We start from the raw sequence: 14,278 nt of genomic DNA on the forward strand, positions 1-14,278 counted from the left end.
CAATGCTAGGAAATGGTTGCTAATATTTGTGCTAATTTTATTAATCTTCATATCATATTGATAATTTTTTGACCAGATATGTATAAAGTGTTAAGTGAATGAAAATTTAAAATATTACATGTAATCTGGCACATAAAATGTTACGTTATGTATATGTATTTTTAATAGTAGTAGGAGTATACCATCCAGACATCTTTAGGATAAGATATTTACAAATATATCTTTTTCTAGTGTAGATTTCTATTCCTCATTGTAGGGGTGTGTGTGTGTGTGTGTGTGTGTGTGTGTGTGGTGTTTATGAGAAAGGGGGAGAGAGACGAGTGTTAGAAGAAATTAGAGAAGGAAGGATGGGGAGAGGAAGCGAAAAAGTGTTGCTTTTTTATTTTCTGTTTAGAAAATATTATTTAATACTAAGATGAGGAAGGTCTTGCCACATAATGAAACATTTTGTGGGAAGTGCCTTGGTGGTTTAGAGGAGGGGTGAGTTAGTGATAATGACAGAATTCTCCCATGTATTCTTAAGAGTTCCTTCGGCAGTAATGTAGTCCATGATTTAGCGCAGTGACTCCTGTGACAGTCGTGGACATATATATTTTTCAAATTATGGAGATTCCATTTATATGCTAAAAATGTCTAAATTGGAGTGGACCCTATCATGATGACTTGAATCAACATTATTTAACCTTGATAGTTGCAGATAGCATATAGAAAAATAAGAGGACATACAGGAAAACTCATATTATCATAAAGGAGTGTCTGCATGAATTAATACCTTCTGCAAAACTGTTAAACAACCCTTTGTCTAACAAATGTTTGTGTCTTCTTTTGGACCCAATACTGTGATAGGCATTGGGAATAGAAATACAAGTGATGTACGGTCTTGTACTTCAGATTGCTCAGAGTCTAGGTCAGAGACAGCTGAATCACATGACCATATGTTGTGAGAAGTACTACGCAGGGCCCTACAGGTGCTCGAAGAAGAGGTACCTCACCCAGAGGAGGTGGTACCTGATTGGCATCTTGACTGAGTGAACAGGAGTTAGGCAGCACGGGAGATGTGAGGGAGTCCCTAACAGAGCCACATGTGTCAGATACTGAGGTGAATGTTGGTGGCTTGCTGGTACTTCAGGGAGATTGATGGCTACAACATAGAGGGCACTGTTCGTTTTCATTGAAGAATTTAATCGCAAGCAGTTCAGCTCAGCAAGCAGCATTTGAGTGCTCACATAATTAGCTAACTCACGAGAAATTCCTTGAAACAGATAATTAGTTTGTAGGTGGAATCTTCTAAGATTTAAATAATGTGTGGTTTTGTGCCTGCCTTGTGAATGTCAGGCACTGTGCCAGGCATAGTGGGGGAAAAAAAAAAAAGATGAATAAAGTATTGTAAGCAGCAACCTCCACCCAGAATCAAGCAACAATAAAATCAAACAAAACTTCAATCTGTTGAGCCTGGGTATATAAATGGGTATTTGCACTTCCGCCATTTGCTTCGAATATATTATAAGAAAGAATAAGTCATACTTGCATTTTTTTCTTCTTCCACTGTTTGTTTGTGGAGTCATTTTTTAAATTGCAGTGTTAGTGCCCGCTTGTCTTGGACATGCTCGCAACTATTAGTGAGGAAGGAAAATAGAACTATTGAGCATTGAATGGAAAAAGCATTAGCATTGTTCTAAATATTTTACAAAGCAAGAATCAGGCATCAAACTGCTTCCTTTCTCCCACCTTGTCAAAATTCTGCCTATCGATAGCTTCATTTTCCTGGCCGCCATTCCAAATTCACCTAGGCCTACGCCAGCTTTAGCTTGTTCCAGCATCTTTTAGTGGCTCTAGTCTGAGTAGTCAAACTTTTAATGTTCTTTAAAGAAAATACTTTCATGATGTCTTTGTTTTGCCGTGAATAGATAGAGCAAGTAACAGAAGATACCATCAGTCATCAGCAGTTGTAGATTCTGCTCAAGGGTCATCTTTGCCCCCAGTGGAAATAACTGGAGGTGGGGTAGCAGTGCAGTGAGTCTTGAGTCAAGTGCTTTCTTTTCTCAAACAGAAAGAAGGAATATTGCGCATTACTCTGTTTATTACGCATTTAATATTTATTTTCAAAGAATGACATTTCCCTCTTTCAGAAGTTACTTAGGTTGTGCCCTCATTAATGAGCTGAGAAGAGAGAGATCTGTTGTTCGATCAGGGACTGGAGGTATTTCATGTAAGGTGGAGGCAAGTTTTTCTTACTGTTTTTGTAATTCATTCCCACCCTGTTTCTCTCCTATAGCTTTGTCTCCATTCCTACTAGTCGCTTTAATAGTCTAAGCTTGTAGATTTCACCAAGATATTATAAAGTATATCATGACTAGAAAAGTCTGGGAGGAAGCCATATAAATTCTACCAGGAGTAAACTGCTTCTTGTTGCTAGGTTACCATAAGGCGCCCTTCAGTTGCTAGTGTTTACTGCCTTTGTCAAGAATTATACAAATCTTGCAAAAGACATTACTTCTGTGAATAGCCACCGTGGAGAAAATAGAACTCATCACTGAAATCTTTTTCAGTCAACTAGAGAAAAAAATTTGTCCTCTAGTAAAGATAGTTGAGAGCATAAGCATTCTTATTTTTATTTTCAATTTTTTAGCCATCATTATGCTTTTTCCATTATCTGTTTCCTTCTGTGTTGTGGTAGACTCATGCCTCTTAGCTTTTTCCCTTTTAAAATACACCACCCAAACATTGTTTGTGTAACACAATGCAGAGGAAACTTATTTGTGTGAGACACTTAGTTATGTATTCTGTTACTGTACCTCAGATCCCTGGGGGAACATTAGTATGGCAGCATTTTAAATAATGTTACTAGAGCTCTATTTTTAATAGCAAACAAAAGAGTCTTGAAGATTGACAGGTGACTTCTGGAGATTTCTGGCTGTTTTTTAAATGAAACTTTAGAAGGAAATATACCTTTTATACTTTAAAGGATATTTTAGGTTATACCTTTTTACCGTACTGCATTTTAGAACTAACTTTCTGAAAACAAGATGTATCAACTTGCTTGCTTTTACATATTAATAAGAATGATTAAGAACGATTAATAAGAGAACTCAGTTTGAAGAAAGATTAAAAAATCAGAAAATTGCAGTTTTAAAATTGCAAAGCAGATTATAATAAAAATATAATTGTTTAATAACTGTCACCTCTAATTGTTATTGCATTTACCTATTTTATTAAAGCACAATCATTTGAATTTCACAATGTCTTGGATGAGAATTATGCTACTGAAACTTGAGTTGTGTAATTAAACATTCATGATTACTGAGATAGATTGTGTGTTCAGACAGAAGCACATCTGTAGTTTTAGAGAAGAGAAAAATAATTGTGGTTTTGATTCTTTAAGAAATGATAAGGTATTTTTTTAAATTAATTTATTTTTGGGGGGTCTCTCCCATTATTCTTTTTTTAAATTTTTAAATTATTTTTTTAACATCTTTATTGGAGTACAGTTGCTTTCCAATGGTGTGTTTCTGCTGTATAGCAAAGTGAATCAGCTATACGTATACATACATCCCCATATCTCCTCCCTCTTGCATCTCCCTCCCTCCCACCCTCCCTATTCCACTTAGAGGTGGTCACAAAGCACCTAGCTGATCTCCCTGTGCTCTGCAGCTCCTTCCCACTAGCTATCTATTTTACATTTGGTAGTATATATAAGTCCATGCCACTCTCTCACTTCGTCCCAGCTCTTTTTTGAGTTAGGACTTGACTACCAAAAACAAACTTATGGTTTGCAAAGGGGAAACGTGGCTGGGAGGGATAAATTAGGAGCTTGGGATTATCGTACATACTACTGTATATAAAATAGATAACCAACAGGGACCTACTGTGTAGCACAAGGAACTCCACTCAGTGTTCTGTAATAACCTATATGGGAAAAGAATCTGAAAAAGAATGAATATATATATATATATATATATATATATATATATATATATATATAAAACAATCACTATGCTATACACCTTAAACTAACACAAGATTGTAAATCAACTATATTCTGATAAAATTTAAGAAAAGATTTTCGTAAGTAATAATACAGACAATTTTGTCTTTAGTTACAATAAGGGAAACATTTACCAAGGTTAGAGAGGCCAGAAGCAGAGGTAGTATGGATACCAGTATGACTGAAGAGTTTTGGGGAGTTAGTATAGCTCACTGGGTTGTTGTCATATTATAGAAAGGAAAACAGAAATATAAATTTGAAATGCTTGGGTCTTGAGCCAAGGATTATGATGAGGGAAGTGGTGTTCTCACAGGCCCAGCTCTATAAAGAGTAAGCTTACTCGACTGGTGGCCTAGGCCCATAATCAAAGTCTTGGCCTTGATGAAGAACCTTGACAGTGGAAATTTTAAAGGAAAGTTTGACAGGACATGGTGACCGTGGACGTGTGACGGAGTATAGGTTCAAATTTCATAATGCCTTTCTTCTTCAAACCAACTTGTACTAAAGAAAATAAATACCACAAGTAGGAAAACATTTCCTTTGCCCTCACCTCTAATTCCTATTTCTTTGTCAATGTAAATTGGATAACATGCTGAGGGAGCAGTGCCTCTCTGTTATTTATTTTTTATGTTCCCCATGAGATCAGCTTTTATTTAACTCCCTTCCTCCCTATGGCTTTGTTATGCTTCTAAGAAGGAAGGCTTACAGACTCTTGGCACTCAGATAGTTTGGTAAATCTGAACCTTGGTTAATGGAGCAAGACTTTTAAAAACAAAGCAGAGAGAATTGGAGTAATACTTTTTCAATCAATAATATTTATAATTTTCATGTTATCAACGTAACTCCTTAGAAAAATTTATTTTAACAGACTGGTAAGGAGAAACAGTACTTCCTTTAGGCTGTTTTTGGATAGAAATTCAACTGAACAATGAGAATAATTGTAACTGCATGTCCAGGGTGTTGAGAATACTGGAGTGTGTGTCTCTAGATATTTCAAAGCCAATTTTTTTTTCAGGATTGCAGCATTCCAGAGATAGAACTTTGCCCACAGTCTGACCCAGCATGTTGTCCTATCTACCTACAGCAAGCAGTCCCCAATTTGGAAGAGCTGAATATCCCCAAATCTGTGTCTCTTACTGTGAAGTCAGGAGTGTACGTATCCGTTTCTCTTTATTACAGTGATTGCTGGTTACCAAAGTTAACTTTTTGTTTAATGTTTCAATTGGTGACATACACATTTCTGAAGTTTTAGTTAATTTTACTGTTTATACTTCTGGATACCCAAGGAAGACTTTTGCAGGGATTAAAACAGATTCTGTCTTTGTTCGGATCCAATTAAGTCTTTGGTATGTGACTCACAGGAGCAGATACAGATTCTCAGACGTAGTTCTTGATAGATGCATCCATTGTCTTTTCATCTACCAGACTGTGGGACTGAGAAATAAATACATGTCCCTGGCCTAAAGTTCTGGAGCCTGAGCTATTTGTAGAGTGTCTCAGTGCTGATAGTTATTGAGGGCCTCGTAGGACCAGGGACATGGCACCTTTTTATTACTCCTCTATTCCTGGAAGACAGGTAGAGCTGCTCTCATGTCATGAATGAGGAAATTAAGTGGCTTGTCCCAGGCTGCCAGTTGGTAAGCGTTAGATTTGATACTAGCCCTTTCTGATTCCAAAGGTATCTTCAGGACTGTGGATCTAAATTCAATCTTAATTCAGTCCCAGATTGGCTTAAATCATAAGTTTTGTAATGTCTGGTTCAACATGGATGCTTCTCTCTTTCAGCATTTTCATCTGCTCTGGAGATGGTTAGTGTCGAATTTGGGGGTCACTGTTGGACATCTTTCTTCATCTCCCCCAAGTGTAGATTAGAACTGTTGGGCAGACCCAGTAATTGACATGATCCTGAGAAATGTCTGTAATTATCAAGTTTAGCTGGTTGCTAAATGGGTTTTTTAGGAATCTTATTTCAAATGCTGTTCCTGAGGCAGCCCAAGAACTGATATTGATTCTAAAACTGTGGGTCAAAGGTATAAAACGCTTAGTGGAATCCCTACCTCTTATTGTCCTAGTTTAAAAAAGAATGGAATATAGTGGAATGGTTTTTATTTTTCAGTTACATCCTAATTGTAATTGTTTCACACCTTTTAAATATTGGAAAATTCTAAAGAAAGCAATGCCAGTGCTTGGAAAACATATAATAAACTTAGGATAGTATCTGAATGTAAGTACTTAACAACTTGTTAACTCATTGTTATATGCTGTCTGGCAATGTCACTTTGAGTGTGTTTTACTAGTGTAATTCTGTGACAGAGGTTTCTTTTACTTTTTGTAGCTTTTTTTTTTTTTAACTTTCAACTCTTACAGAACCAGATTAAGGTATTCCTATTATACTTTAACCAACCATTCATTTCTTACTTAGTTGGCTTGCCTACCCAGATATTAATTTCAAGGGGCAAGCCACAGTTTTGGAGGAAGACCATGGACTCTCTGAGATTTCTGCAGCAGAAATGAAATCATTGCATCCACTTCAAATGGTAAGCATATTTAAAAAGAAGCATTTTCCCAAGTATCCATGAATTCAAAATTAAGATAGCTCTGATGATTGGTCATGCATCTCGGTCTTGAGAAATGTATATGTATCCTACTGAATGGGCAAACTATTCATACATTGTGTTTCTGTTTCTTTCAGTGTGTGTGAAAATATTTTAATGTTTTCTAGAAGACAGATGTCTGAATTTACTTTGTGCTAAATTTATCACAATACAAGCAGTTTCTTTATAGTAGTATTCTGTGAAAATTTTGCAAACTTTAAAAAGTTCTGAATTTGTTTTTTTGATGCTTATTAGAAAATTGCTTGTTGGAAATTATACTCTTCCATTGCAGTAATGAATGATAAGTTCAGCATTAATAATAAATGGGCAGTTCTGTCAATGGTTGCCTTCTTAAAAGTAATAAATGCCTGCATTAATGATTTATTTTGTTGCAAACATTTTTACTTGAGGGGCAGACTTCAGTTAAATGATACTATGTGATAAACCATTATGGTTGTGCTGTGCCTTTAAAAAAGCAACAGGAAAAACTGGGAAATTTTAAGGAATATCACAGTGTGGAGTACCATTGGAAACAAGGAAAGTATAAACTAGAGCTTTTGTGAGGAGTGGGTTACCTTTTATGCTCTACACCCCTGTGGTCACAAAGATAGTAAGTGTGATACGACGTGTTGATAGAACTTGGAAGAGGAAGTGCTCTCTCTAATGTAGAAAGCCCAAGCAATTGTAGAGAAGCAATTTAGTATTATGTGGTTTAGAAATGTACTCTGCCAGATGAAAGTTTTAAACCTACTAACAGCTCCACTGTTTTGAGACACTCCGCTGTGGGGTTAAATCTTTAATTGGTCACATGTACTTAAGCACTAAAGTTTGGTTTCCTTCCTTGTAGCGGTTATACTCTAGAAAGTATCTTTTAAGATTTCTTACCCCATCTACACTGATGTAGAGTAGTCTGACTTGATTTTGACCACTGTAGAGTTCTCTACTTAAATTTCTAAATTTTAAAATACACAACTTAAATTTGACTAATATGTAATCTTCACTGATCAGATTTTTATATAACCTACATACATCACTTAGTTACTTTTGAGTACTTTAAATATGTGTATGTCTAATATTAAAATTTCTTGTCATCTTAAGGGTGGACTGAAAGTGGAAATGCCTATGAACTTAAAGGTGAGTCTTAAACACACTTTGGTAGCAGGCTAAAAAGTTTGAGTATTAATCTTTAAGTATTTTGGACTATTAAAATAAAAAAATGATTACCTGAACGTATGCTAATGATAGCTAGCTAATGCATATTGGGGTGGTGGGAAGTGACTGCACACAGTGGTTGCTGAGAGCCCAGGCTTGAATGAGGAGAGGGCTCAGTATGCAAAGGTGGAGGTCTGTTCTGACAACCTAGTCAGACCCAATAAGTACCTCCTAACAGGGTGGAAAGATGATAGGTTTGATATTTGTTTTGTGGAGTGGTTGAGGTGACAGCTAGACATTCAAGTGGAAATACCTGGCAGACATTTGGGCGTGATGCTGAGGATGGAGATCAAGGATGATGGAAGGAGGTGTAGGCAGCTCCTATGAGGTGATGTCAGTTTGAAAGTATGAGTATCTGAAGGGAACGGTAGAGGCAATGAAACCTGGGGTAGTAATAATGCCAGGATTAAGTACATTTTGGGAAAGGAAAAGAAATGGAATTAGAAAATTATGGTAAAGAGAGATAGGAAGAAACCCTCTGTTTAATTAAGTTACAGCATTTCCAGAGACAGGCAGGGAGACAGGGATTCATCCTCCTCTCCTCCAAAACAAGGCACAACTCCTCCAGCTTTCCCATTTCTGGGCTTCCTAATTTTTGGAATTGACTACCGTTTTCTCAATCACATAGATGGAGTTTTTTAAAACTTAGTATCTGACTATCTCTAATACACCTTGGCTGTATGTTGGAATCATACATGTGTGAGCTTTAAAAAAATACTTATGCCTGGGTTCCACTGGAAGAGATACTTTTTTTGGTCTGGGGTGTGGTTAAAATTTTTCAAAGCTTCTTAGGTGATTCTAACATACAACCAAGGTTTCGAACCAGTGACCTAATAGTTTCAGAATTAGTTGTGACACAGTTAGTTGTGACACTCCCTGAGTGATGTCTCAATCTCCTTGTCTGCTGAATGAGAATTTCAGGTGCGACAGGCTGGGAGTCTGACAAGTTGTAGAGGTGTGTGAAAGGAATGGCTATCCTAGATAGTCACAATTTTTACGTTGTTAGGTGTTGGCTTATGACTTACTCATCAAAAAATTATTGCTTCTTACTTAGTTTGAATGTGTTCAGCATATGTAGCATGTATTAAACCCAAATAATACTTCATCACTTCCAATAAACACTCTGAAAATTTAATACGTAGAAAACAGCAGGAACAGTACTACATATTTTTTTCAGTCTGCATAATGTTCTCAGTTTGTTTTTTTAATAAAGAAGCTATAACTTGCTGGTTCAGTGTGTCTAAGCATGGGTCTTATTTGCCAATTGTACACAAATTATGCCATTAGCCATAAATAGGACCAAGTGATAAGAGTGTGGATAGATGAGCGCTGTTATCACTCTTATCACTTTCCTGTACTAAGGGCAGCTTGTGTTTGGGAAGTAAAGAGCATCAGAATGGTAGAAGAGAAGAACTACTACCAATCCAAGTTTGAAGTAAATGAAATACTAGAAATCTGTTTCCTACTACATTCCCTCCTCCCCCATTTGAACCAAATATCCAATAAAAATACCAAAATTCTTTCAATCATTTCAAACTTTTAGGAAGTTTTGTATTTAAATTCAGGAATTTGCATATCTAATTCTTCTCAGTGATTAGTAGTGACCATACAAGCAGTGCTACAAGACACAGCATGTTCTCTCAAACCAGTAGATAATTTGTCATTATGCCCTGGAACCCCTAGAGAGTTTTTATTTCTTATAGAGGACATTAAATAACTGTAAGGCAGGTCTGTATCAAATTTTGAACAGAGAGAAAAACGTAGAAAGATAATTCAAGAACCAGTTATAAGACAGTTTACTCCATGAGATGGTCCTAGGATTTGGGTAACTAGAACAATGTAATCATGCTTGAGTATAGTGATACGAGAGAAACATATTATCAAGATGTTTTAGCTTTATGATGATAAAGACTCACATATTCCTTGTGAATGTCAGACAGCGTGCTATATTTTGAGTATGTATTAATGAAGAAAATGGACAGTGGCCCTTAATTCAGGTTGTGGCCTTTAGTGTCACTTAAGTAAATCAGTATGTATCTATTCTAAAATATGAGCCTGCTAAGTAATTTTCTTTCATATTTTTCAGGTTATTATTTATGAAAAACCTCACTTCCATGGACAGGCCAAAGAGTTTAGTGAACATGTAGACTCTGTCCCTAATTTTTTAAAAAATGATGTAGACTTTCATGGAATTGGATCAATGCGTGTCATCGGTGGAGTGTGAGTGTTATATTTTCAATATGTGACTCAGTTGTCGATTTTTGAAGATCGGCACAAAACACGTGCTAAGCAGAGCAAAAAACAACCTACCTTAGTCTAAAACTATACATCCCTTCTGAAATGTGGGAAATAAAAAATATTAGTTACTGACAGCTTCCTGTGAACTCGTTAGTATTAGAGATTTTGAGATAGATTAAATGAAGAAAACAGTTTCTAAAACTTAAACACTTAGTATTTCTAAACACAATATAGAAGATAAGAATTGCAAGATAAAATTACTTTTTGACAGATCGTGCACATGAATGAGAGCCCCAGTTTTTACCCCCTATTCTACCTTAGTTGACTTTCTGTGCTGAGCATCTTGGCAGTGAGTCCTCCCTCATTAAAGAAGTAGCCTGGATTGTGTGTTTACAAAGTCGAGGATTCTTGACACTGGTTATCCTCTGGCCCTGCATTGTTTTAAGAAAGCTCCCTAAGAACTTCTAAGTACAAACCCAAGTGTAACCATCATGCTGCTATCCTAGTCTCAATCGGCAGTTACTGGGGCAAGAACCCCAGAAAATCCATGACTGCACCTGTGATGTGCCTTTGTATCCTGGCAGGTAAAACCATAGAGAAGAAGCCTTCCTCATAGCTTATTTGCCATTGTCAACTCAGTGCTAGACTTCCTTCAGACCCATTGTGTTAGTCTCTCTGTTGATAGGTTGGACTGTTTGGAATGATGGTTTAGTTTAATTTAAACATCCATATCTCGTATTATTTGCAGTAATAACATCATATAACTTGTTCATGCTATTCTAGCAAAAGATGCTGCTCAAATATTTTATTCATAGAAGTTAAATAACTTGTTTAAGATCAGTCAAGGGTCTACATTTAGAGACTTAACCTTTGCAATTTCTGACAATAAATCAAGCAATGGCCACACTAGCCAAAATGGAAATATAAGAGAGTATGCGATGCATTAGATATGTAGGTCATGTCCATAATTAGTCTTGTTACTTACCAGGGTTCTTGGCCTCTTTATTCAATAGGAGGCTGACAAGAAATGCAGGCAAGTCTTCACTGGGGCCCCTGCTGTAGCAGGGAGGGAGAGAGAACAAACAACAAATTCCCTTTCTTACTCACTCCCTGAGCGGGTGGTGAGCTTGTTCCTTATATGGGGTGAGGGTAAGGGTGTGTCCAGGGGTTGAGCCCGAGGGGTAGCTTAGGTAGTTTGCCCACCCCTTAGGTGGTGGTGTGTGCAGGGGGCATGGACAGTGCCTTGCCTTTGCTCCCCAGCCCCCTGCCTTTGCTCCAGGCACTTCAAAAGTGGCAGTTGTGTTTTTTGGTCTCTTTGTATCTTTTGTTCAGAATTTGCCCCAACTGCACATGTACTCAGTTATTTTTAGTCCCATATAGTTTCTTTGTATTTTGTTGCTCCAGGAGAGGTTTGTTCAGGTGCAAGCATTGCAGCACTGCAGCAAAGGGTCCCAGGTTCCAGCCTGTCTGAGTCTGACATATTAGTAATCAGCTAATTCCTTATCTTTGAATTTAAAAATTTTATTAGAGGCTTGAAAAACACAGCTCTTTTAGATAAACAGATTTTTATTGTGTTGTATTTAGTTAACAGTGTTCTCTGATCTGTGGACACACATGCTTCTTGTTAATCCTGATATAAAATATTTTTTGCCTTTTCTTTCCTTTAGGATCTGAATGGTTTTATCATTAACTATATAGTGATTTGCATTGTTATTTTCTGAGTGTATTTGCAGTTATTTTATAAAAATCTCAAAATATTATGCTGGTAAAACAGTATACACACTTTCATTTTTTATATGACACCTGCAGGAGAAAAATGTGATGTCCTAATTTAAAGGTGAACAACTGACTTCGTTAGTTTTTCACAATTTCTACTATTTTTTTGTTTTGTTTTACTGCTTCTCTATTTCATTATTTTCACTTTTAACTTTTGAACTTTATCTGTAAGTAATAGGAACTCTTCCTCACCTCTGTCTTGTCTTGAGGAGTCTAGGGAAAGTGAGGTTGATGTGTCTTAATTTTTCTCAGATAACATCTATTTTTAAATATCCCAGATATATAAATTGAATACTAATCAAAACTTTATCTATTGAGAAAAGCTGGGCAGAAGATTTTTGAACTGTCATTATGTAATAATTGCTGATCTGTCCTTTAATATTAGATCTTCTATATCTTATATTATTTTTCCCATTCAGGTGTATTAAAAGCATGTTTCGAATAGCTACATTTATGTAAACTTAGAATTTGAAAGTTCTCGTGTGAAATTTATTTTCACATAATAGTTTAAGAATAAAATAATGTTAGTTTCTTTATATATTACAAATTAATGAAGATGTATAAAATGTTTTTTCCAACTCATGTGGACCCTTACCCTGCCATATGCACTAAGGAAATTGGAGACAGGTTCATGGTTACTGAGTGGCTACTGTTATTTTTGTACCCTATGAAAACGGTTCTTTGGGATATTCCTTGTATTTTCCCAAAATAATTGTAGTCAGCCCTACCTGGCTTCATTTTGTCAAGCTCCAGAATTCAGAGGTCCCTAACCCAGGAGCCCAAAATAGTCACCCTTGAAATCTGCCCCATTGGAGGGGGTCCCACTCTAGTTACACAGTGCCAGCTGAAGGCAGATTTAATCAGGTCAACGTGTGTTTTGAACCATCTATGCCCACGTTGCGTTAGCTACTGTGGATTGCTCCAAATAAAGGTAAGTTTCCTGGAGGACTAATGACTAACGGTGTTTATCAGTGTTCTGTACTGATAATTTTAGAAGTCAAGAAACCTGTGTCCCTGGAAAGACTGCCACAGTGCTTCCAGTTTCCATTATCACCACTGATAAACTAGTGGGAGCAACATTTCCTACCCATACATATTTACAGGAGTCTTTGTATATACTTAGGCCACGAGGGCTAATACCAGCCCAGTCGCATTTCCCAGTTCTTGCTTGCTAAACCCACCTGTAATGTGTTTCAGATCTGAAGCTGGTGACGGGTTCCTTTGATTTAAACCCTAAATAAATATTTAATATAGTAATCATTCTGGGGTTCCAGCAGAGCTTAATCAGAAAAATAAGACTGATTATCTTTGAATCTCAGTGTGGGCTTGCACTATTTCTCATTGGCTATTTGTGCTTTCCATTAGTTTTTACTCGGCAAACTATTCTCCGACCATGTTGAGATGTAGTATCGGGTCATGCTGCAAACATTTAATGAGAGTTCCTCTGTTGCAGTTCTACAACAGTTAAGCTTTTGTTGGGAAAAGCCTCCAAACTATAAAAACTATTGATCCATGAGGCATACACCATTTGTTTGTCTCTGTAAATGGTAGCAAAATAAACGTGTTGCTTTTTAAAATACGGTGATGTGCAACGCGGTGCTTTATGATGATTTCCTCTCTTGCGTTCTTGCCTGCAGTTTTATCAATGACTCAGTTGGATGTCCTCTGTATTTCTAGGTGGGTTGCCTATGAAAAAGAACATTTTAAAGGCCAGCAGTTCTTGCTTGAAGAAGGAGATTTTGAAGACAGTAGTGCCTGTGGCGCGTTAAGTGGTTCCATCTTGTCTTTCCGGTACTTACAAGCTGTGAGTTAGCCTCCTTGTTCTTAATTTTCTTTTTTCTTCTTTAGCTCTGCATGTAAACTGGATATGACCTCTGGTAGAACATAAGATTATAAAATGTTTCTAATACCTGAGAGCATTAAACTGAACGGCTTATGTGACTTGCATGCCTTTCTTAACTGCCATGATTAATATAGAATATTTATGTTTAGTTTTCATCCATTGATTCCATAATCGTTTTTGACCACCTGCTTTGTTAGATGTATTGTGTCAGGTGCTGGAGATATGGTGGCCAGAGACTCAGTCCCTGCCTTCGCAGAGCAGGCAGTGATAGGGTAGATAGCACCTATATAAATGTTTGATATTGTTTGACTATGACTGGATTAAGCACAAAGTACTCAGGATACCCAGAGAAAGGTCAAGTACTTCCCCTTGGAAGTAGAGAGGAAAAGAGGGCAGCTGAGCTGAAATTTCAAGTTTGAGAGTTAGCCAAGTGAAGAAATTTGGGGACAGGGTGAAGAGGAAAGACAGGTGTTTCAGCAAGAGGTTAACATATAAAAAGGCAAGGATGTAAGCCAGTGGTTCTCAGCTGGGGGTGATCTTACCTAGGGGGCATTTGGCAGTGTCTGGAGACATTTTGGACTGTTATGACTTTGGGGCGGGGGGTGGTATGGCATGCTACTGACATCTAGC

General features: G+C 37.0%; 1 protein-coding gene across 1 annotated transcript in view; it reads left to right on the forward strand.

The window, feature by feature from the left end:
- CRYBG3 (crystallin beta-gamma domain containing 3) overlaps positions 1 to 14,278 on the forward strand; it is a 114,926-nt gene that overhangs the window by 49,672 nt on the left and 50,976 nt on the right. Inside the window, exons 8-12 of the mRNA XM_060010509.1 lie at positions 5,001 to 5,137; positions 6,408 to 6,522; positions 7,678 to 7,713; positions 9,878 to 10,011; positions 13,483 to 13,609. Coding sequence (XP_059866492.1) covers positions 5,001 to 5,137; positions 6,408 to 6,522; positions 7,678 to 7,713; positions 9,878 to 10,011; positions 13,483 to 13,609 — 549 coding nt within the window. The remainder of the gene's footprint in view (positions 1 to 5,000; positions 5,138 to 6,407; positions 6,523 to 7,677; positions 7,714 to 9,877; positions 10,012 to 13,482; positions 13,610 to 14,278) is intronic.

Source organism: Delphinus delphis, chromosome 4, assembly GCF_949987515.2.
Source record: "Delphinus delphis chromosome 4, mDelDel1.2, whole genome shotgun sequence".
In the NCBI taxonomy this organism is placed as follows: Eukaryota; Metazoa; Chordata; class Mammalia; order Artiodactyla; family Delphinidae; genus Delphinus; species Delphinus delphis.